Source organism: Microtus oregoni, unplaced genomic scaffold, assembly GCF_018167655.1.
Source record: "Microtus oregoni isolate MIOR12 unplaced genomic scaffold, Mior012 000003F_ref0000135, whole genome shotgun sequence".
NCBI classification, from domain to species: domain Eukaryota; kingdom Metazoa; phylum Chordata; class Mammalia; order Rodentia; family Cricetidae; genus Microtus; species Microtus oregoni.
The window spans coordinates 69,846,463-69,869,869 of NW_024543062.1; the positions used below are offsets into that span (position 1 = coordinate 69,846,463).

General features: G+C 35.3%; 1 protein-coding gene across 1 annotated transcript in view; it reads right to left on the reverse strand.

Annotated features, from left to right (window-relative positions):
• LOC121445492 (complement factor H-like) overlaps positions 1-23,078 on the reverse strand; it is a 79,766-nt gene extending 56,688 nt beyond the window's left edge. The window contains exons 1-7 of the mRNA XM_041647634.1: positions 22,939-23,078; positions 11,128-11,313; positions 10,719-10,824; positions 8,194-8,270; positions 6,135-6,326; positions 3,837-4,007; positions 1,484-1,657 (exon numbers count right to left, since the gene is read on the reverse strand). Coding sequence (XP_041503568.1) covers positions 1,484-1,657; positions 3,837-4,007; positions 6,135-6,326; positions 8,194-8,270; positions 10,719-10,824; positions 11,128-11,313; positions 22,939-22,996 — 964 coding nt within the window. The 5' untranslated portion in view covers positions 22,997-23,078. The remainder of the gene's footprint in view (positions 1-1,483; positions 1,658-3,836; positions 4,008-6,134; positions 6,327-8,193; positions 8,271-10,718; positions 10,825-11,127; positions 11,314-22,938) is intronic.
• Positions 23,079-23,407: the final 329 nt, after the last annotated feature.

Below are 23,407 nucleotides of genomic sequence, written 5' to 3' on the forward strand. Positions count from 1 at the left end.
GAAGAACCTAAAGGTTGCCATGAACACCCCCAAATATTACTTCGTCCAACAAAAGGCAGGAAACAGTTTGGAGAGAACTATGCTCATATTCCCAAATATTGTTTATAAATGTTTGTTTGTATTTAAAGGGGAATATGCTATAGAGATGAATAATTTGCATTGGTATGGGTCTTTTTTATTGATACAAATTTAAAGTCTTTTCTGTTATATGCATATTCTGCTCTTGATTAAAGTACTATGTTTTTGCAGTTTTTTTTAAAAAATGTAATGTATAATTAATAAATATAGGATAATCATCTATAATAGTCAAGCTTGTAGTCATGTTAGTAAGGTTTCTACATATGGAGAGCTATATTTCAGATAGATAGGTATTTTTTCAAATATTTCGCAGACCTTCAGAATATGACATTTAAATGTTTTAAGAACTTAGGACTTTTCATGACAATGAGACACATCTGCTCCTGGCAGCACAAATTACTTCAAGAGGAAGATGGGTATAAGAGACTCCTTATGAAGTTTGTTAGCCATTTGAGCAAGATACTGCTCTTTCCTGGACTGTTTGATGGTATGCTGAGTGAACTGGACATACAGGACCCACAGAGAAATGACTGCTGAACTTGCCTATAGGTAAGATGATCCTTCAGGGTTTCTGTTTCATGAAAGAGTCTGTAAGACATTCTGCAGGACATAGAAGAAAGTGAATGACAAATTGCCAATATGGGTGAAACTGCCTTTGAGATTTTCTGCTTCATGGAAAAGCCTGCTGGATACTATGCCCTATAGGCTGAAGGTTGGATACCCCAACAGTATAGAAGACTTTGGGTGACTGTCCAGACAGCAAGATGTCTCTGTCAATTCTAGGGTTTTGGAAGTTGCTTATAATGTACTTCCTGTTTACTTAGATAATATTATATCCTTCTAGAGTCTTTGATGGAGTTGAAAAATAGATTAGTTTTCTTTAGTCATTAAAAAAGATAAAATAGATATAAATATTTTAACTATAATTCTTGCTTGAAAACTGCTTTGTTATTTGTAATTTCACTATGTTAAAGTTAAAACCTTCCTTTTTATTTAAACAGAAAAAAGGAGGTAATGTGAGATTCCCCTCTGTATGCTGTAAATACCATTGGTTAATAAAGAATTTGTTTGGCCTGTAGTAAAATAGAGCTAAGTGGGGAAAACTAAACTAAATTCAGGAAAAAAAGAAGGCAGAGTCAGAGAAAATCCATGGAGCCACTGCTGGAGACAGACACACTGAGACTTTGCTGGTAGGCCACACCCTCTCAGTGACGCACAGATTAAAGGAAATGGGTTAAATTAAGATGTAAAAGCTATCCAATAAGAAATTAGAGCTAATAGGCCAAGCAGTGATTTAATTAATACAGTTTCTCTGTGGTTATTTGGGAGTCTGGGCAGATGGGAAACAAAGATGTGACCCCCCCCCACAACAATTATGGGGATTCAATATGTAAAAACAACTTACAGGTACATCTTGGATAAGGGATCCAGCCAGTACTTGTACACTTTACAACAGTTTCCAGGGTTGCAGGAGAGAAGCCATTTTTACATGTATATTTGATTTCATCACCAGCTCTGTGTTTAATCCTGTAAGGTGAGTAGTCACCATTTTCAATATAAAGAGGATGGCATATCTTTTCTGAAAAGAAACATATACAAATAATGAGGAATAATTTTTTAAATTTTTTTCGAGACAGGGTTTCTCTGTGTACCAGCCCTAGCTGTTCTAGAACTAGTTCTTGTATACCAGGCTGGCCTCGAATTCACAGAGATCTGTCTACCTCTGCCTTCTGAGAACTGGGACTCCAAGCTAGAGGAATATTTAATTCTCACTAAACTGAAGAATATGAGCATTAAATGGCAGATACTATGTACTTGCACTGATAAATGTAAAAATGACATTGAAATAAGCACATCCGCATATGCTTCACATATTAGTATGGCTTCTTCTCTCTCCTCCTGATGTATTTATGCCTCTCTGATAATAATTCTTCTCTCTTGAAACCATCACATATAGTGCTTCCTGATTCCATAACCAGCAATAACTTCATCATATATAATGTTAGTAGTGTCTTCTATTTTCTGTTTCTTTGATTGTCATTGTTGGCTTCAGACTCTCATTTGGCTTATTTATTAATATTAACAAGCTCTTGTTTCTGTATTGTTGTGATGATTTCTAAGCCCTTCCTCATTGAAGTAAATGCATCTTCTGACTTACATGGAACAACTTACTGAATTTGGAAGCTATATCTTTCAGTTTGCAGAAAAATATAGTTAGAAATTGTTCTGAAACCCCTGGTCCGGTTACAATCAGCTGGAAGGAAGTTAATATATTATCTTGTTTGAATTTTGATTGCTTATGGATTCCAAGCTTTTTGTGAATTTAGCTGTGACAAAGTGTGTTTTCAGCTACGTGATGTCAGGGAGATTGGGGTCCATTCATTCATCAAAATGAAGCACATTGTAAGAGATTTGTGTGTCTATATGAGTTACTGCAGGTCTCTATATTTATATCATCAAACTGCTATTTACTGTCTTGTGAGAGTACCCTCTGTTAACTCTCTCCTTAATGAAAACGACCTTCAATAACACAGATTTAAACATTTAATATTTGACTTGTACTTGTGTTTGAGAAATGTTTGAAAAGAAAATTAAATGAAAAGTCTCCCCTTCCTTTCCTTCCCAGTCTCCCTTTCAAAAGAAGCAAACCTAGGATGTGCAAAAGCACGCTTGGGGAACCATACATAGTTCTCAGATTAAAAATAAACAAATGCCAAGGAAGAGTCTTTAATTAAGTGGTTAAGTGGCCAAGAAAAATATGAAATATTAGGCTTCAGTGAAATAGTCATGGCACACCAAATAACACACACATATATATATACATATATATGTATATATATATGTATATATATATATATATATATATCTCAATCAGAATTGAATTCTTTATGTCTTTTTTTTTCCTAGACAGAGTTTCTCTGTAACTTTAGAGTTTGTCCTTGAACTAACTCTGGAATACCAGACTGGCCACAGCTCACAGAGATCGCCCTGTCTCTGCCTCCTGAGCGCTGGGATTAAAGTTGTGCGCCACCACCCTGGGCTCTAATTCTTCATGTCTTGCACTAAATTCACTGGAGGCTGAAATACTTGTTTGAAAAGTTCTTAAGTGCAAGATAACAACTTAATATAAAATAACACTTTATGGGTTATATTTTGATCTTTTAGTGGATAAATGGTCCATTTACGAGGACACCTAGAATTAAACGTATGGAAACGGTTTAATGCCAGAGGACTACGGCAGATACTGCTTCTCTGATTAGAAACCATAAACACCGTGAAAACAAACGGTTAGACTCAATGCTATCAGCTGAACATTGATCTGTGTGATCATCTGTTGTGGAATATTCTTTTACATTGTGTGAGAATGTGTCAATGTGATTAGTTTAATAAAGAACTGAATAGCCATTAGGTAGGCAGAAAGAGATTGGGTGGGACTTCTTGGAACAGAGAGAAATTGGAGAGGAAGAAAATAGTTGCCAGCGGAGTAAGAGAGAACAGACAAGCAGGAGGAATGTAAAAGCCATGAATCACACGGCAAAATGTATATAAATAGAAATGGGTTGTTATAAGAGCTAACGGAACAAGACTAAGCTATAGACCGAGTTTCATAATCAATAATAAGTCTCGATGTCAATTTCTTTGTGTGTGAGCTGGCAGTTCAAAGAAAAGTCTGACTACAACCATCATTTTTTTCCACTCACTGGGAAACTTCTTAAATAAAATAAAATAAAAGACGTAGAAAATAACAGTAACTTTACCTTCACAGAAAGGCTGAGGACTCCATCCAGAAGCTGTGCAGATGGCATCCCCTCTTTCTCTGTACACAAAACCTTGATGACATTGATACTGAAACCTTTCATTCTGCTTGTAAGATAGTTTCTGAGATAGAGCTACTCCGTTTTCAACTTCTGGTGCTGTGCAGGAAATTTCTAAATACAAGAGAGTAATTGTATCATGTTTCCTGTGAAAGTAACTCTGCTGGGCAAGTCATATTTTCACAATGACAGTGTTTTGTTTCCATTAGGCCAGTCAATCAAAACCAACCAACCAAGCAACAATTGTTTTGACCTGACAGTTTTCCTAATTGTGTATCTGCTGTTTAAAATATTAATTTTTCAAAGTTAAAAGTATAATTAATTGTTTCTAGCATTATGTAAATTAGCCTCTTGAAATAAATGGCCATCTGTAACATCCCTCAGGTTCTTGTTAAAATGAAAACAGACACAGCCTTGCAGGTTAATATTTTCATTGTATAATCTACAAAATAACAAATCCTATGATTATCCACAGTAATTTTCAGGACTGCACTTTTTTGAAAAAAAATCTATTAAAGTCACATTTCATTTGATCTTTGAAAAGTCATGGGCTTCTGTTTTGCTGTCTTCACCATGCATACTATTCCCACCTCCCCCCCCCCCCAAAAAAAAAAAATTAAGGACAGAAACCTAGAAAAGTTCTGGCCACCACCAATTTTAACACACTTCTCTTAAAATATACCACTCCAACTCTGAGGTACTGGCAACTGGTCTCTCAAAGCCTTTTCCCCATCTGTTTATTTCATTTTTTCTTGTTTATAACTAAATAAACTTTCAAATGGTCACTTTGAAATGTTTCATCCTTTCCCAAATCAATGAGTTATTTAAGACTTGTGTAAATAGTAACTGTACTGGCTTATGCTCATTCTCTTACTGACTGCTCTCCTCTGTTCAACTTTTGAGTAGCAACTTCCTCTAAGATAAAACATTCTGCTTAGGAGGGAAACCCCTACTCAGTGGTTCTCGGCCTTCGTAATGTTGCAACATTTTAATACAGTTCCTCACGTTAAGGTGACCACCAACCATAAAATTATTGTTGTTTCTACTTCATAACTGTAGTTTTGTGACTTGTGAATTGTAATGTTAATATCTGATCTGCAGGTGGTCTTAAGTGATTTCTGTGAAGGGGCCATTTGACCCCCAAATGGGGTTATGACCCACAGGTTGAGAACCATTGTTCTAAAGGGAGCATCCCATCGTCCAAGAAAGTTCATTAAGCTCGGGAAGCAAACAATTTAGTTATTTATTTTTATGAAAGCAAACAATTTAAATGCTTCAGAAAGTCTTTGAAATTGAGCACATTGATTAGGACCCCACTTCCCCATGCATGCAGAAGCAGCAATGACTGCTGTAAGTGCTTTTGGGTCAGATGAGCTTCCGAGAAGAGAAAAGCCTCAGATCACTGTGCATTATGCTCCAGCTTTGCAGCTTTTGTGAGCCTGCACTCATGCTGGGGCAGGCTTTAGGTGATGCCGCTTATCTTTGAGTCACTTTTCCCCCTGGAGCTATAGTAAACTCTTAAGTTCACAAGGCAGACTTTGGTGGTAGATCTGTCGTCAGTTTCCTATCTGAAGTAAACAGATGTTTGTTCTAATTTCCTCAGTAATGGAGTTATACAGCAACATCCTGTGGTGGGGCTTCTGTAGCAGGTGATGAGGCTCAGGACATCACTGTGTCTTAGACACCTTGCTGTCTTTCCACCTTTGCCCCATGGCCTTCTGCGATCTGCTATCCTTGCTCTTTTTCACATCTGAAAATACCTTGCTCTTTCTTGAAAACTAATCTTAAGGATCAAAATTTCCTAGGATATCACTTCTTAACAACATCAATTAAAATTGAAATTAATGTCTTAAAAATTAAAACCTGCAACAAATATATAACTCTTTCTAATAATATTAATTAAAATTAGAATGCCATCATGGAGCATGATCAGAAACATATAGCAAACCACTGGATTCCAAAACCTTTGTAAAATTCTGCTCTGGAAGTCAATTTTACAACTCAGAACAGAATGCTGAGTTAGACTGTGAAACCTTAACCAAGTCATGAAGCTACAGAAGAAATAAATAAATAAACAAACAAACAATAAAATTTCAGTCTACTATAGAGAAACAGATTAATAAGCATCAGAGTGAAGCAATTCTGTTTTAAATAAAAACATACTTAAGAAGACATGAACATTTTTCCTAAGAATAGATAAAAAGTATTCAAATACCAAGCAGATAAGTATGTATATCTTACCCACACATCTGGGCTTCTCATTGCTCCATAGGCCATTATCTGAACAGTGCATTTCCTTCTGTCCTTCAACTTTGAAGCCTGCATTGCATTCAAAGCGCACCACATGTCCAAAGGAATATTCCTGGTCTGGTTCCAATGCACCACTCACAATTCTTCCGTTCTCCGGGTCTGTCACTGGCAAGCACTTAACAACTGAAAATACAGGTGCCATTTTTACTGACAGAACTGAAAGCTTCTACATGAAACATGTGTATATGAACAAAAACACCAGTAAGACAAACCTGGAGGAAATTACTTAAATGTTTTAGAAATATTTATGATTGTTTGGAAGAGATAAAGATCATTTAACATAAGGAGTTTGGTTATCAGTTTCTGTTGGAATGGGAAGAGAAAACTGTAACTTCAAATGATAATTTGAATTTCCATGATAGCAAAAGTCTCCTTATATGAGCTCTGGAACAACCACACACAGATGTTTTATTGATGCTTCAGAAATTAGAAATGCTGCAGAGCATTCTAATAAGATGCAAAAGCAATGAATTTTAAGGTATTTCTTCTGATGGAGAAATTGTTCTTAATTTTCCTTTCTTTTCAACCTCGGTATTCACATTTTTAATTTTCTTAAAATTTCTCTATTGTGAAGGCATTCAAAGTTTATGCTTCCTGAAGAAACTTTGGATGCAGGAGATATTCTAGGGGTGTTTCCTTGTCTTATTACCCAAAGATATTGACACAACAGGTCATTCCATGGTCCAAAGCTCAATTTTAAACAAGTATATGAATGCTTGCTCCCTGGAACAACTTCTGATTTCCTTATATAAAATTTCTATATTTTTCCAAGCATGAGAATGTCCAGTGTTACCACATTCTCTTTCTCTCTCTGATTTTACTCCCACTGGATTTTCTTTCTTTCCTTTATTACTTACTATGGAAATATGACGTAGCATCTAGATAGGCCTCTGTTAATTCCATGATAACTAGAGATCTGAGCTATTTCCCTAAAATCACAAGCAAAACATGTATTTCCCTGGTTTTGCTGTTTGTGCTGCATATGAACAAGAAGAAAAGATAAGAGAGTTCTTTCTTTCTTTTTAAATTATTTATTTATTTATTTAATTTATTTATTTATGCCACTCTGCATATATGTCTGCATGCCAGAGGAGAGCTTCAGATTTCATTACAGATGGTTGTGAGACTCCAAGTGGTTGCTGGGAATTGAACTCAGGACCTTGGAAAAGCAACCAGTGCTTGAGTTCTTTCTTAATTCTTACTTTTCTCTTTCTTTTTTTTTTATTCTAAATTTCAGGCTATGGGAAAGCCTTCATAGCAGCATACTGCTGAGAGATGTTTCAATCTCATTTTGTACCACTGTGGAGGCCTATATCACTGTAACTCGATGGTTATTATGGGAAACATTCTTCATGAATACAGGTTTCAAGTTCTGATATTTTATTAAGCTGGTGATGGTTGTACATATTATTAATAATTGAACTATAAAATAAAAGAAAAGTTGGCTTTGGTATTTCTAACCATCAATACCTTGACCAAAAATCATATCAATCTCATTTTATATTTATTATATTTTTAGAAAGTTTTGAGGCTTTTTTATTGTTGTTGTTTTGCTTTTTTTTTTTTTTTTGAGACCAAGTTTCTCTATAGCTTTGGAGCCTGTCCTGGAAATAGCTCTTGTATATCAAGGTGACCTCACTCTCACAGAGATCCGCCTAACTCTGCCTCCTGAGTGCACCACCACAGCCCAGCTGAAAGTTTGAGGTTTTTTTTTGATGACCCTTGTTTGCTGATGGTCAAGTCCATGACTCCAAGGAATCTACATTAGCCCTGAAAAATTTACCACCCTCTTTATTTAGTACTTAGTACACTGAAATACAAACTAGTACTCTAATAAAACAGCTATTTCTGTTTTATACTAGAAACTACAAAATATTATAAGTAAGACATACTGAAAAATAAACTTCAAAAATATTTTTCTATAAAATGTGGAAATATCTTATCTAATGTAGGTGTTTAGTCATACATGTAAAAGCAGCTTCTTATTTACCTTCACATAATGGAATATCATTGACCCACCCGTCTGCATCACATTCACGGTAATCAATCTCACCTAACAGCTGATACCTAAAAACAGAAACAAAAAAAAATGTGTTGAGACATCATGTACTTTTATGTACTTTTAAGCACTTGACTGTTACAGTTGTCCTCCAGTAAGAACTTTTTAAGGAAAAAAATCTTTTTCTTGTATTATTTTCATCTTGTTCCTAATTCTTAATAGAAAGAAAACACTTAAGCAGAATACATTAGTCAAGGAGCTTGGATTTAGGGTTTACTTAATGCTTGCTGTAGAGGAGATGTAATAATTGACTATAAATGTGATACTCTAGCTCCCTTATGTGTCTTCTTCTGACAGCAAAACAAAGTTCCTAGTAAAGGCTTTCTATTCACAGCAGAGCCACCCCATTATGTTATGCTCCTTCAGACATTCTGCAAAATTCTACACAAAACTTTCCTGGACCTATGTTCATGGAGGGAGGGGAGAGGAGATAATGGTTGACCATATAGATCCATACAGAAAAAAAAACTTTTTGTGATGTCATCTCAAAATCACCTACATGAAGAACAATAAAATGATTGTTCATAAGGAATCATTCTGCTGAATAATATGTAACTAAACCTACACCTAACAGAGAAAATGAAGACAGACATATAGGACTCAAAAGGCTGAGCAATAAACAGGGATGCAATAAACCTGCTCCATTCTTAGTTTTCAGTTCTAGGTTAAAAAAATAGACAAAGTATTCTCCCATAAAAATTTAAATTAATGTGAACTACTTTACCTACTGATCTTACATGGTGTGAAAACTTTCATTGATAAGTGTCAGTAACTTGACCAACAGATTTTGGTTGGTGATTGAAGCTCAATATACAAAGTTACTGACATAACAAGGTTCTATCAGTGTTTGCTCTTGATATAGACAAGCTGAAAGAGGCAATAATGAGCTCAAGAGAGCCAGAGTCAGAGGAAAATATCCAGTTCATTTCTTCAACAAATTGTAAATATAAGTTCTGAGACTGTGGAAATCAAATGAAGAAAACATATGAGTTTTGATTCCCATTTTCAACACAAGTGTGAAACCCAAATAAGGGAGGCTAGCCTGGGTTGTAATATCTCAAAGGTGAACAGTGGAACAGCCTGAAAAACTCAAGCCAAGGCGATTCTTGTTGGCTTTGTGCAATAAGGTGAGAGGTGATGAATGAGAATTGGCATAAAAATGAGTTTGAAAAATCTCCTCAGGTCATGGGCAAGGAGAAGATAAATAAGAAATGATTATCTGATAAGTACTTTCAGTACATCAGAATTTTTTTAAGGGTTTGTAATGTAGGTCATATTTATATCCCCTGCCTATGCCATGATGCTGATGAGAAGTTTCCACTTTTGTCAGATAGGGATAGGAATGAGTTAATAGTTTATGAACATTGAGTATTTCAGTTTGGGAATGTTTTAGAGCTAATTATAAATCTGAAAACTTTAAACTGTTAATAGTTCATTTCTTTAAGTTAGGAAATAAAGGATGGACAATGAAAAAATTCCATTCACAATGTTTAATTTTATTTATACTTATTTTTCATAATGCTATAGAGTTCTTAATTTTCCCATATGGACTCTTAAAATAATCTGTAGCATTAGAGAAAAATTATAGAAGACTCAGTAATGATTTCAGCCTTGATACCCAGTAGATGGTCAGAGGGTAGAGTCAAAGATTCTGGAAAAAATAGCCTTTGGGTCCCATAAATAAAAGTAATTTGCATACTACTAAGCTTTAAAATAGCGCTCAGGAGAGAGACATTTTACTCACAAGTAAGTCTAGCTTTCTTGGTCTGTTTGTGGGGCCCAGCAATACGACCAGGATCTATCCTGTTGCAGGAGCTGGCTTTTTGGAAGCTACTCGCTATGGTGGGTGCTTCACTCAGCCTTGATGCTGGGGTGGGGGCAGCTTGGTCCTGCCTCAACTTAACATGCCGTGCTTTGTTGACTTTCATGGGAGGCCTTACCTTTCATGAGGAGTGGAGGAGGCTAGAGAGAAGGTGCATGAGGAAACTTAGTAGAGGAGGGAGTGGAAACTGTGGCTGGTATGTAAAAATAAATAATTTAATAAAAAAGGTAAAATAAAAAAGTCTTGCTTTCTTTAAATAATGTAAAATCTTTTGAAGAGGATTATCATATAACATAGTTGTTTTCAGAATTCCTATTGCCCCACTATATAAAAATTTCCCATTTCACATAATATTGTTCAAATAATGGAATTTAGTATGGTATTGTCAGCTGAACACTTTTGTATGTACTGACTTAACACTCCCTTATTTCAACACTATGCCAGAATAATCATAACTCACCTAACTTTTTAATGCTATGAAGATAGTATGGCATTCAAATAAAATTACACACGTCATAGCTTTATGTATGTTATTCTTTAAATGTTGATAGAAAAAATTAGTCTCATTAAAGCACAACCTTGTAGACTTTCTACTTGCAATTTCAATGACAAGCCTTAATTATTGACAACATACCCCTCATTGCAGGTATAAACAACCTTTGCACCAAACTCAAATCCAGTTCCAACTTCCAGCCTAAAGGACCCAAAGGGTGTGTCTCCAGGATGCCCACATGGCTTTTCTAAAATTAAAATAAAGATTCAGTATTAGAATACAGTCCATTGAACACACCTTATCTAGGAGTTGGAGGGGGGCTCATTTGAATATTATTGAATAGAAGGAAACTTAAAACAGCAAAGAGTATTTTTAATTTGAAGTTAACTGCCGACTTCCATTTTTAATTTTGGAGGATTACTACATTTTAAAATGACTTTTCTATATTTTAGTTACAGTAGGGATATAATTTTATAGTGTTACAACACAAAACATGTCGTCCATTCTAAAATAAAATTTGTCTTAAGGTTCTCATACATGGAGTACTTACTCCGACATTTCCTGGATTGGTTTAAAGCCGCCCATTTTCCTCGTCTGCATACTCTAACAATGGTCCCAAGTGTTCTGTATCCAGGGCGGCATTTGTAGGTAGCCTCAGTGTTTTCTGGATATGATTGTTCAGACCAAGAACCTGTTAGAATTTCTGTATTTTCTTTTGGTGGAGGACCTTTACAATCTACAATACAAACAAACCAATATTTGAAATATCTATTTACATAGATATAACAAACCTTAAATATAAAAGCAAATGGTGTTGTCAACAAAGACAATTTTTAAAAGCTTCACATTTGGGGGAAAGTAGAATATTAAGAACTGCTAGTGAAACACAAGGCTCACAGAGAGTGGTCTTACTGGTATGTTTTGATGTATGTCCTCTGCATATATGCTATGGGTGTGTATTTTGGTGTTAGCAGGAATTGGGGATATCTCTGAATACTTTGCCTGTGCTTGGGACCCTTTTCCTTCTACTGGGTCCCCTTGTCCTATCTTGATATGAGTGAGGGACTGTGTCTAGTCTTATTGTAAATTGTTATGCCATGTTCAGTTGATATCCTTGGTAAACCTGCTGGTGTTTTTTTGGGGGTGGGGTGGGGAGCTGGAGGTATAGATCTAGGGGAGAGGGAAGCTGTGAGGAATGAGGAGGGGAGGGCTGGGTGGAATGGACCTAGAGGAAACTGCAGTCAAGATTTAATGTATGTAAAGAATATTTTTTTTTAAAAAAGAAAAGAATGGCTAACATGACAAAAGTTGGAGCAATCACAAGAAAGGGGACCAAAGCCACAACTCAGACTGAAGCTGAAAACGTGTGCTCTGTCTTAGTCAATGAGGACTGCTAGGACAAAAAGTCAACAGGTTGGGAAGCTTAAACACAATGTATTCCTAACAAGGGATGTTCTTTGTTCCCAAAAGGTAGGGGGTGGGAGTTGGGGTGGGAGAACAGAGAGGCAAATAATAATGGAATGAGACAGATTTTGACGCATTTTCTCTCTCTTATTTCTTTTTTAGGACTCTATTCTCATAACCTCAACTAAACTTAATTACATTCCCAAGACCCATCTCTGCTTCAATATATTGGTTTGGAGACAGAATAAATACAATGTCCACATTAAGTCAGCAATTATATCACTGAAAGTACATCCAAGAGATGCATGTGCAGGTGACCTCAATTTCATTTGTGGTAAAGATGGTGACAATGTGGCTTATTATATTCAGAATTAGAAAGTACAACCTAAGCAGTTGAATTAATAAATATTGACAGGCATGTGGTAAATATTACATCAACATAAAACATATTCAGATAATGGATGTAAAACCATAATGTTGTATCAGATATTCTAGGATTATTAATATCACCATAAAGTCTAAGAACAACATTGTATGTATCATGCAGTCATACACAGGCTGTGAAACAATGAAGATCAAAAGTGTAAGTATAGCTTTGAGGATAACTTGTTCTATTTGAAAGAGATAAGTGGGGATCTTCTGAGGTGCTGCGAATTCTCTGTGTCTTGATGTGATTAAATAGTAATTAGTAATATACCATATTCATAGTTTATTCATTAAACTATGTGTATGTTACATAACATGTGTATATTAAATATAATATAAACGTGTGTATTATATAATTTAAACTTAAAATTAACAAAATATCTGGGTGTTCTATTACATTTACTTTTCAATAGATTAACTAAGGATAGTATATTGAAAGTGGGAAAAAATTAATATCTAAGTTTGTACCTCTTGTTTGCATTTATTTATTTTTCATTATCATCTTCTGGTTAAGGGCATGGAGATTTAAACAGCTAATATCTTTTCCAAGGTATCCGAAAGTGGCAGAACACAAAGTGAACATAAGTTTTGCAAAACAGGGAAGCTTATGTTTTTTTAACCATTTCTTATGATTTGGGGTTGGGAAGTAAATTCGAGGTGTCGTGCTTTATTATTGAGTTTTATAGGAGAAACATTTTTGTTTATGTTTCTAACAGAAAAGTTCGAAAATATAGGAAAAGTTTGAATTTACAGTGAAAATAAGTGCCCATGTTTAATATTTTACTGCAATAGTTGTGCATACATCCTTCTATGTACTAATCCTTTTGCCTATTTATTATTTTCCCAAGAGCTGGAATTATAGCTATGGAATGTTAGTGCTATGGAATAGAATTGTTTTTAATGATGCCTGCTGATTAATTTTATAATAAATACCCTGATGTTTAAATGTCTGTGTTAGTAAACCCAAAATGTTGGTTCCTATGGCAGATTACAGTACTTTTTATCTAATATATATATATATATATATATATATATTTAATATATATAATTATTACTTTAATTTCTATATTCATTTTACTTCTGATTTACTGATTTTCAATTTACCACTCTGTTCTAAACTTCATCTTTTACAGACAAAAGAATTACCTGAGGCAAGTTCCACCTAGAACTTATCTATAGGACGTCATTATACAACATGTGATGAAATAAGAGACCGCTGGAGCTTATAGAAACACTTGTTTAGGTTGTCGGATACACATATTTTCTTTGAGTATATTCCTAATGTTTAGAACATCTATCTTAGTGAACTTGTGTAATAAATTACAGTACATTAATTTTTTATCATTTCAGTAACTAAGCTTCTGTACACTAGATGGCGCACCACCACTACTGCAGCAAAATCTGGTGCTTCAAAATGTGAGCTTTGTTTAGGACTGTACTCCATTTTTTTTTTTATTGGAAAAAATGTGTAGCCCCAGCTGGCCTCGAACTCGTGATCCTCCTGCCTCTGCCTCCTTTAGCAAATCTTACTGGCATTTGGGTATATATCCAAAGGATGCTTAAGACCCAGTAATACAACTTTTGGGTATATATCCATAGGATGCTCAATTATGCCACAAGGACATGTACTCAACTGTGTTCACAGCAGCTTTGTTTGACATAGCCAGAACCTGGAAACAACCTAAATGCCCCTCGACTGAAGAATGGATAAGAAAAATATGGTACGTTTACACAATGGACTACTACACAGCAGAAAAAAAAAATAACGACAGCTTGAAATTTGCAGAAAATAATGGATGGAGCTAGAAAATATTATTTTGAGTGAGGTAACCCAGACCCAGAAAGAAAATTATCACATGTACTCACCCATAGGTGGTTTTTAAACATAAAGCAAAGAAAACCAGCCTACAAACCACAATCCCAGAGAACATAGACAACAATGAGGACACTAAAAGAGACTTACGTAGATCTAATCTACATGGGAAGTAGAAAAAGACAAGATCCCCTGAGTCAATTGGGAGCATGGGGACCTTGGGGGAGGGTTGAAGAGGGAGGGGAGCAGAGAAAACACATTCAGGGGGATGACTCATCTCAAAACCCCCCCCGAGAAGGGGCAAAACTTCTGCTTCTAGCTCCTGGTGAATGTGTGGACTCACCTTTCTTGTGCCTACATATTTATTCAGGTTCTGACAAAAAAAAAAAAAAAAAGCCTGATCCTAGTGTAGGAAGTAACACAGTTGACAGTTAATGTTGTTTTCTAAAACTGTCTGTGTTGATTTTATTTTTACTTGTCTGAATTTGTCAATTTCAAATATTTTTCAGAAAAGTAATGAGTGTTCATAGGTTTGACTATCTGAAAACAGGAGTCTGTCTACTTTAACTTGAGGGAGATAATTTTATAATTTTTGAAATTTAAAAGCAAACATCTGCTATTTTAGCAAACATGATTTGACATTTTTATATTCAAATTTAAAGAGCTAGTATTCACACACAAACCAGATACTGTTTTTTATTTCTAATGCCAATATTTCTCTTAATGATTATTTGAAATGCTTATGCAGAAATGAAATAAATCTTAATGAATTTTTATATTTTATAAAATGTATCACTTGTACCCATAATTTTGGTAGATTAAAGTAAGAGGAAGCCTCTTCATTCATTTACTATAGCTCCTAAAAGCTTATTCAAAAAGAATAGGTGGTATCACTTTAAAACTATTTTCTCTTAACAGATGGTAGAATATACTATAATTGAAAAACTAAAGTTCTTTAGAAAAAAAATAAAGTAAATGAATAAAATGGAAATATCAAAAATAGATATTTTATTAAAGTTCCCATCTGCCTCCTTATTGATATAAATTCATACTAATTTTATGCATATGTGTTAATGAGAGAGTTTTTGTTAATTAAAATTATTCAGAGTGATTTATAAATAGTGCAAGAATATAAAGTTTGTAATTTTTTGAACAAAGAAATATCAGCTATAATAAACTAGCTTAAAAAGAAACTACAAAAATTTAAGTTCAAATGACACTAACAAACTTTTAAAAAAATAAATTTCAATTTCTAATGTATACAGGAGTGACTATGTAGTTTATTTGTAAAAATGTTAACTTTGAGGACAGAATAGATCGTTAAGGCTACGTGGTGAATCCTTGAAGAAATCAGCAGAATCTGCTGACTTTTATGTCATCATGAGGAGGGGGCTTGAAATCCATTCAGTCAACACTTCTGAATGGGCACTGCTTGGACTGCAGTCTCCTAACAGCAAGTATGGTTCCAAGCACATTGTTGTCTTTTTGTAATAAACTATTAGTATGTATTGAATGTTTTTTCTGTAGGCTTGAATGGTTGCCTCAAAAAGTAGCTTAGCTGCAGGATGAAGCGAACAAATCTTGAAATTCAGGCAGCACCAATGCTGAGTGTTTTCTGTGGGATCCTGAGGATAAGAATTAAAGCGAAAGGGAAAACAACTCCTTTTGAAATCCTACCCCTAATTCTTGCAGAAGTTAAGGCAGCTTTACTTGGATGTGTGGAGATGAGTTCCAGTTTTACACAGCTTCTTTATTTCTTTCTGTATAACTGATGCTGTCCCCAACCATTAGCCTCCCTTTTGCCATTGTCGGACGAACTTCTATACAGTGTTCAAAACCTGCCTGCATGAGGCTCCATGCCTGTGATCTCAGCACGTTGGAGAAGGGAGATTGTGATTTGAGGCCAGTTTGTACTATTTAGTCTGACTCTGTTTCAGAGAAACAACATAAAACGAAAGCAGCAAAAATATCTCTAGACAAATGTCATCTGTCATCCTCTCCCCCTCCTGACCCACTCTAATTATTTATTTTTAATTTTACTTTTAAATTAATATGCAAAGGGTTGTATTTTAATTTTGTTCCCCAACCCTATCCCATGAGACAGGGATTTTCTGTGTAGCCTTGGCTAACCTTGGAACTCACTTTGAAGTTAAAGCTGTCCTTGAAGACGCAGAGATCCACCTGCTTCTGCCTCCCTAGTACTAGAGTTAAGGCACTCTCCATCCCACCTGGTTCTTCTTATGGCTTTTCAAAATAGTTGTATTTTATACTCTCTACTGCTTATTCTGTTGCTGTGTGCTCTTCTACCCCAGTGTTCTTTTAGGTTTCATGTCACGTGTGTTTTCATCGCCCCTTCCTCCACATTAGCCTTTCCATTTCTAGTTCCATGTCCTCAGAATTCCTACCCATGTATGTTCATGTGTACATATACAATACAACAAACAAATATTAAGTGTCTGCATTAAAACTAGCTTGCAAGTAAGAAAGGGAACATGCAGTGTTTGTCTCTGAGTCTGGATTCATCCATTTTCCTATTAATTTCCTAATTTCTAATTTTGTGCAGATGAACAAATTCCATTTTGTATATATAGCTCATCTTCCCAACTTTCAGTTTCCTGCTTTAGCGATTTTATAGTTTATAACATGAACTTCAATATTTGAATATTTAAATATACTGCCAATTCTTCACCTGTCCCCTAAATGACTACCTCTTGGAAGGTATGATTATACCACACAGTATTTAGAAGTCATTGAAAAGTGAACTTGAATAAAAGAAAGAATGAGCACAAACAGAACTGTAGCAGCATTTCCAGGATGTACGTTCATACAACCAATATGCACAAATGCCACCAAGAGTGATAAGTTGGCAACTTAAAAGACAAGATCTGGAAGAGAAATAAAGAATAATCTTGGAAGGAAAAAAAGACAAGGGAACCATTGTCTGGTGAACTTGAAGGTCTGTTGCCTGCACTGACAACATTTCATCTGTCCATCTCCCAAGTGTGAATCTATGTTGCAGTTTTTTTTTTTTTTTTAGTCAGGAATTCCTTGTATTTAGCTCAAAGTGTAAAAAAAGTTCTTAGGAATCTTGGAAGGGGTGTTTCTATAATCATCCTCTGTGTATTGCATTTCTAGTTGGCACCATTTATGCGAAACTAAGCTTTCTAAGTTAAAATGCCAGTCTCTGAAACCATTTCCTTATTCTTTCATTTTAACCAAAATATAACAGTTTTCTCCCAATTACCTGTGTAATTTTCATGTTATGTTCAGGGAAGAACTGAAGTTAAGAACTAGGTAAGGCACCCACCAGTCAACTGAGCACACACAACTTGGTTGCCAGCATCTCCTCACATGACGAAAGGTAGGTGTGACGTGTGTCTGTGTGTGTGTCGGAAATTGGTAAGGACTGACTGGCAATCAGAGATAACAAACAAAAATGGATTAATCTGAGCGGCGGGGAAAAGAGTTCAAAATTGAGCAATCTAAGTCCAAAGATGAAGACTATTTGCTATGTGACAATTTCTACCTCAGAATAATTCTAGCTCACAGTAATTAGAGTTGAAGTTTAAAATTATGTTCAGTAAAGGGCATGCGCATTCCTAGAATACAACGGTGCTGAAAATAGGCAAGGTTTGTCTTCACAATACTGCGAGCAATTTCTCCAGACTTTGACAACTGAAACATTTCACACTGAAATACTTCCTGTCTCAGAAAGACTTTGTCCTTACCTCTGCCTAATTCTCTCAGTGAAATTTTATAGTAACACAGACTATCACTAAATTTAAATACTGTTCTTTTCACATAAATTATAGGTTGGTTGGGTTTGTGGTACTGTAAACATGTCAAATATTTTAAGATTTGCAGAAGAGAAAACATGAAAGACAGCTGGAACACAGCACAATGCCGAATAACACCACTTAGGGAAATATAACCCTATTCGTGAAAACATGGGTTTTGAACATAGGGGTTACTTGTCCCACTGAAATTAAAACCTAGCTTAGATAATTAACTAGTATTACCCATTTTTCTAGTTTACACAAAGATCTATAACACTCACATACTCTCTTAAAATAGACTGTGAAGGAGCAATGTCAATAAACCTGGACCTTTGGCCCCTGAGGCCTGAGGGACTACCATGGGGAAGATGAATAAATGTCTAGATTGGGCAAGTACCTTACTGCATAAGGCACATGTTTTCCTGACCTTGTCTCTGTAGTCTCTTTTTTTTCTGAAAATTCTAAATTCAAGGCTCAATGAAGAATGTCTATGCTGTCTTCTCATATACTTTAGTTTTTTTAATTGAGCTATACATTTCTCCATGGCTTCCAGACACTTTCCTTAAGGAAGTGTCGGAGTCTCCTTCTTTCCATGGCTTGTGATGAAAGACTACTTCCCTTTTGTTCCAATTCTCAGATTCAGCAGAGGCAGGCTCTGGCGAGAAGCAAGACAATTGCAATAGGCCCAGCGTTGCTTGTGGAATTGTAAAGTGATAGCTTTGTAAGGAGAATATTTCATTTGCAATAGGTGCTTTGGTTGTAGTTGTGAATTCTTTCCCTTATGCCCAAACAAGAAGTCCAAACGAATACCATGGATCGATGACTTCAGAGATTTAATATATCTTCTGGATTTGAAGCTATTATGATATTCATAGTTTAGACTGCAACAGTAAGTCCAATTATTGAGTATAATTTGAAATAAAAGAAATGTTTAAAAGGTACATACATGTAAGTCCTGGCTTATCCTATGACAGGGTTACAAACCCTTGATGTGATAAAGGAGCATAAAGGCAAAATGGTAAGATTGGTTTCATGTGTAAACTAAACCATTTTCGACTCCTAATTTTAATATGTATCCACATTATTTTATAATTTACTACACAAATTCCTATTTCTTTTTACCATTATTTCTTTTAATTATAATATTATTACAACATTTTTTTCATTCCCTTTGCCCCTCCCAAACCTCTCATATATCACTTCTTGCTCTCTTTCAAATTCATGGCCTCTTATTTACATGATTGTTATTACCTTCATATATGCAGGTAATACATATATTTTCCTAAATATAACTTGTTAAGTCTGTGTAATGTTACTATGATGTATGTTTTGAGGGCTGGTCATTTCTTTTTTAATGAAAGATTTTTTTCCTTTCCTCTAGGAAGGGAAATTATTTATTGCTTCTTCAGAAGGTTTTTGACAATCTGAAATTTAAAAGAAATTTCCCATTCTTCTGAGGAAGGACCAGCAGCTATCCCTGTGAATTCAGTTGAGAAATGGTGATAGAAAACCTGAGCAGGTGTTTCTGGATGTTGAATTCCTGTAATTGGGAGGCTAAGTCTGGAAGACCAGCAGTTCAAGGCCAGGTTAGACCATAAGGTGAAACTCTATATCTCAAACAATTAAAGTGAAGATACAAGGAACAGTGACAGATGCAGATTTCAGTTAAGATACGGTGGCCCGATGGTGGTGGCACATGCCTTTAATCCCAGAACTTGGGAGGCTGAAGCAGGTGGGACGCAGGTGGGTCTCTGTGAGTTTGAGGCCAACCTGGTCAACAAGAGCTATACAGAGACATCTTGTTTTTAAAAAAGAAAAGATGGAGCGAACTCTACACTACAAGTTGCCATGGATTGTGGACATAGAGTGAAGGAAAAAGTATGAGCACTTTCCATATAAGTTCTTTCTTTTAAGAAAAAAGCAGAAATAATTTACATCACAGTCGACTTTTTGCCATTATATCATTGCGTTTTATATAAAATCATAAATAACTTTTCCTTCTAATCTCTAAAGAATAACTATTATTAATCCATAATTAATATATAACATCATTTTTTTCACATCAAAATCAAATTATGTTTGAAAACATCTTATTTTACACTTAAAATAACACAATACAGAATTAAATGGATTCTCCATTCTATGATTGAAATCTCTAAGCCTGAAAGGACATTTTTGTTCTTTAAACCTCCAGGATTAAAGAACACTTATCTCCCCCGCTGGAAGTTTGCAGTGGTTATTTGGTTGTGTTTCGCACAGGTTTAATTGGTTTGTTTCAGCAATTCTGGGCTGCGAACTAATTTCATACAATATCCAATTGTGAGAGCAAATTCTGTGCTTGGAAAGCTTGGGTATAATCCATTTCCCAGAACTGAAAATACACAGCTTGATTGAGGAACTCTTATGTTACAGGTTGTTCTGTAAATCTTACCCAATTCTGAATAGCATGTGATTTTGCAAGTAGCAGCATTTACTGTTCCTAGCAGGTAGAAGTGTAAACGCAGGCAGGTACTGTACTAAAAATGTATTAGACAGTCCTTGACATACAGAAAAAGGAAGACAAAAAGAAAACTAGATTCAAAGTTCTTCTTTTTTAGAATGTTTGTTAAAGTTGTACTTTTGGGTCTTTTTGTTTTTTAATATGGGCAGGTGTGATATCCAGTTGCCATGCTTGTGTATAGAAACTAGAACATGGCTTGTAGGAGGCCTTTTCTTCCTCTCACTGGGGTCCCACAGATTTAACTCAAATAGCCAGATTCTGTGGCAAGCAAGTTCATTAACATGTTTAGCCTTCATGCTGGCCCAGTTAATAGTGGTTTGGGAAGAATACTGGTCTTATCAAGGCCGAAAAGATTTGTGAAATACTTGAGGCTTCTTCCAGGCACAGAAAGCTTTAGGATAGCATTTTACAACCATTTTTTAATCAGTCCAAAAGCCATTATTTGATGTGTGGGATAAAAAGAAAAGCAAATATTGAAGTGTATATGTAAGTGTTTTAATATTTAATCCAAGATATTCTGCATGGTGAAATTCCTGTAAAATAGATAGGCTGTTGAAATTGTTTACTTTTCAGACAGACCCAGGCTACTAGCCAAGCTGAGAATGAAGAGGGAGCTCTGTGTCCACTAAAAGTCCATGAAAATTCTCACATCTTTCTCTTCATTGAGTGAACTTTGTGAATATCATGAGATTACTCTACATAATTCTTTAAATATTAAACTCCTTCTTCATCTCTTACTGTAAAGCTCTTGAAGCAGTGAGGTGGGCAGTACAACTGTCCAACTCACCAGTAAGAACTGGCACCATATTTCAATACATAATGATGAAAAATCATATCCAATAATAACAAGAAAATCAGCTGGATCCATGGTATGAGAATTTTAAAACATTAATATTAAATTATCATGTAAACTGCAAGGCGCTTCCTTTTAATATTCAAATTCCACTTAGTGTTTATATAAACAGCTTGATTTCACTTGTATCATTTCTTAAAATTTATGAATTCGGTAAAAATTAAATAGATCTTTTTTCATTATATATAGCTTCAAAAATATCTCAGTAAGTAGTATGATTGTAGAACATTAAAATAAAAGACAAAAGCATTGACTTATGGAAAAAGAAAAGGTTGAGTTATATTTAATAATATCAACAGTGCTTTAGAAATCCTAGCCAATATAATTATATTTCCTTTTAATAATACTCATATTTTCATATATAAGGAAATAAATACTTTAGTCTAAAAGGAGTCTGAATATAAGACTTATAAGCTAGAATTCAAGGAATAATATTAGAAAATACAATTGAAAAAAGTTCAATCAAACATATTAAACACTCTTAAACAAATTTTTAGAATTTGACTAAAAGATAAAACTGAGAAACCATATCTGTCTTTCTTATCTGGAGAGGTAAATATCCAGTAAGAGCGTGCGTGTTAATATTCTTCAGTGAGTAGAGGCTACAGCAAAGGCTCAAATTGCCAAGTGAAACGTCTGGAAAAATGATTAACGTTGTATTATTCACTTGATATAACAAGTGCTAAGTCAGGTATCGCAGTCGCTAGCACCTGTAACCACAGTGCATAGCTGGCTGACACAGGAGGACTACAGTGAGTTCACGGACAAACTGGCTGCACCCTCCTTTAAAAAATACAAAATGAAAAAAAAATCTAATTGAATACTAATCACATCACTAATTACCTACCATGAACTAGGAAAGTGAACCCCTTCATTGGATAAAGTGAACAGTTTTGATGGAATTGAACTGAATGATAGACTTAGAACCTCTGCTATTGACATGGGGGAAGTGCCAACACTCACGATTACCCAGTCAACAAATGACTTTCGCAAGCTGTATGTTCCATACATACTCATGGGAAAACAGAAACCAAATAAATAAGATCTTACACATATTATATAAAGATTATGCATCAAATTTTATAATCCTTTTATTATCATACATGCTGTTCTTATGTGCAAAACTTTAAAGCCACGGCAGTATCAGTTGTTAGTAATGATTTCAGGAAGCATTAGAATTATACCTGAAATAAATCCACTCACTAAAAACTGTCAAAAGCTTTCACTAAGTACAGGCATTAACATATTTCTCACTAGTTTTACATGAAGTATTTCAGGGACACTCATGCAAAGAAGGGGTTTGTATTTCATGATGACTACAAGTTAAATGACTATACCGAACTATGGACTGCAGAAACATGTTTCAAGCACTGTTTGTTTTTTACACTGGGAGGAACCATCAATTACGGCAATCAAATGAACTGCTTGCAGCATTTAAACTTACCACCAAAAGCCATTAAGCTACAGACCAGTAATTCCTTCACATTTTCTAGACTTCATTTGAATGATTGCTATGAGAATTATTATCTGCAAATGTTTTGTAGTGCGGCTCAGCCAGAATGGAGAAAGGCAATCTGTTTAAAACTTACCTTGTGCTACACAAACAGTCCATAACATAAGCCAGATAATTCTTGCTGATAGTCTCATGTTTTGGATCTTTCTAGGACGCAGAGAAGTACAGCACCATCCAGTTCTCCTCTGTTAAGAACTGTGGTTACTGCAGGGAAAAACTTGCTCCAAAGGGAAGTTGAAAGTCTGTTTAAGAAATCAGGATGACTAGATGCTCCGCCCACCCCCCTCCCCAGCAACTACTGCAAAATAAGCTAAAAGGGTAGACCACAAGTCCAGCTAGCAGCGTGGGCTTTTGATCCTTGTGCTTGCTGTGCCCTGCCTGTGACCTGCTGAATTGTTCTTGTAAATGCCAGCTTGTTTTCTTTGGAAACAAGTTCAGGTTTCTCGGAATGTGAGAAGCAGGGCCTGGTGATCGCCTCTGGATTTCATAACCACACAACAGAAAGCAATGAAGGCCCTTTTAAAAATCATTTAGGCAACTTCACT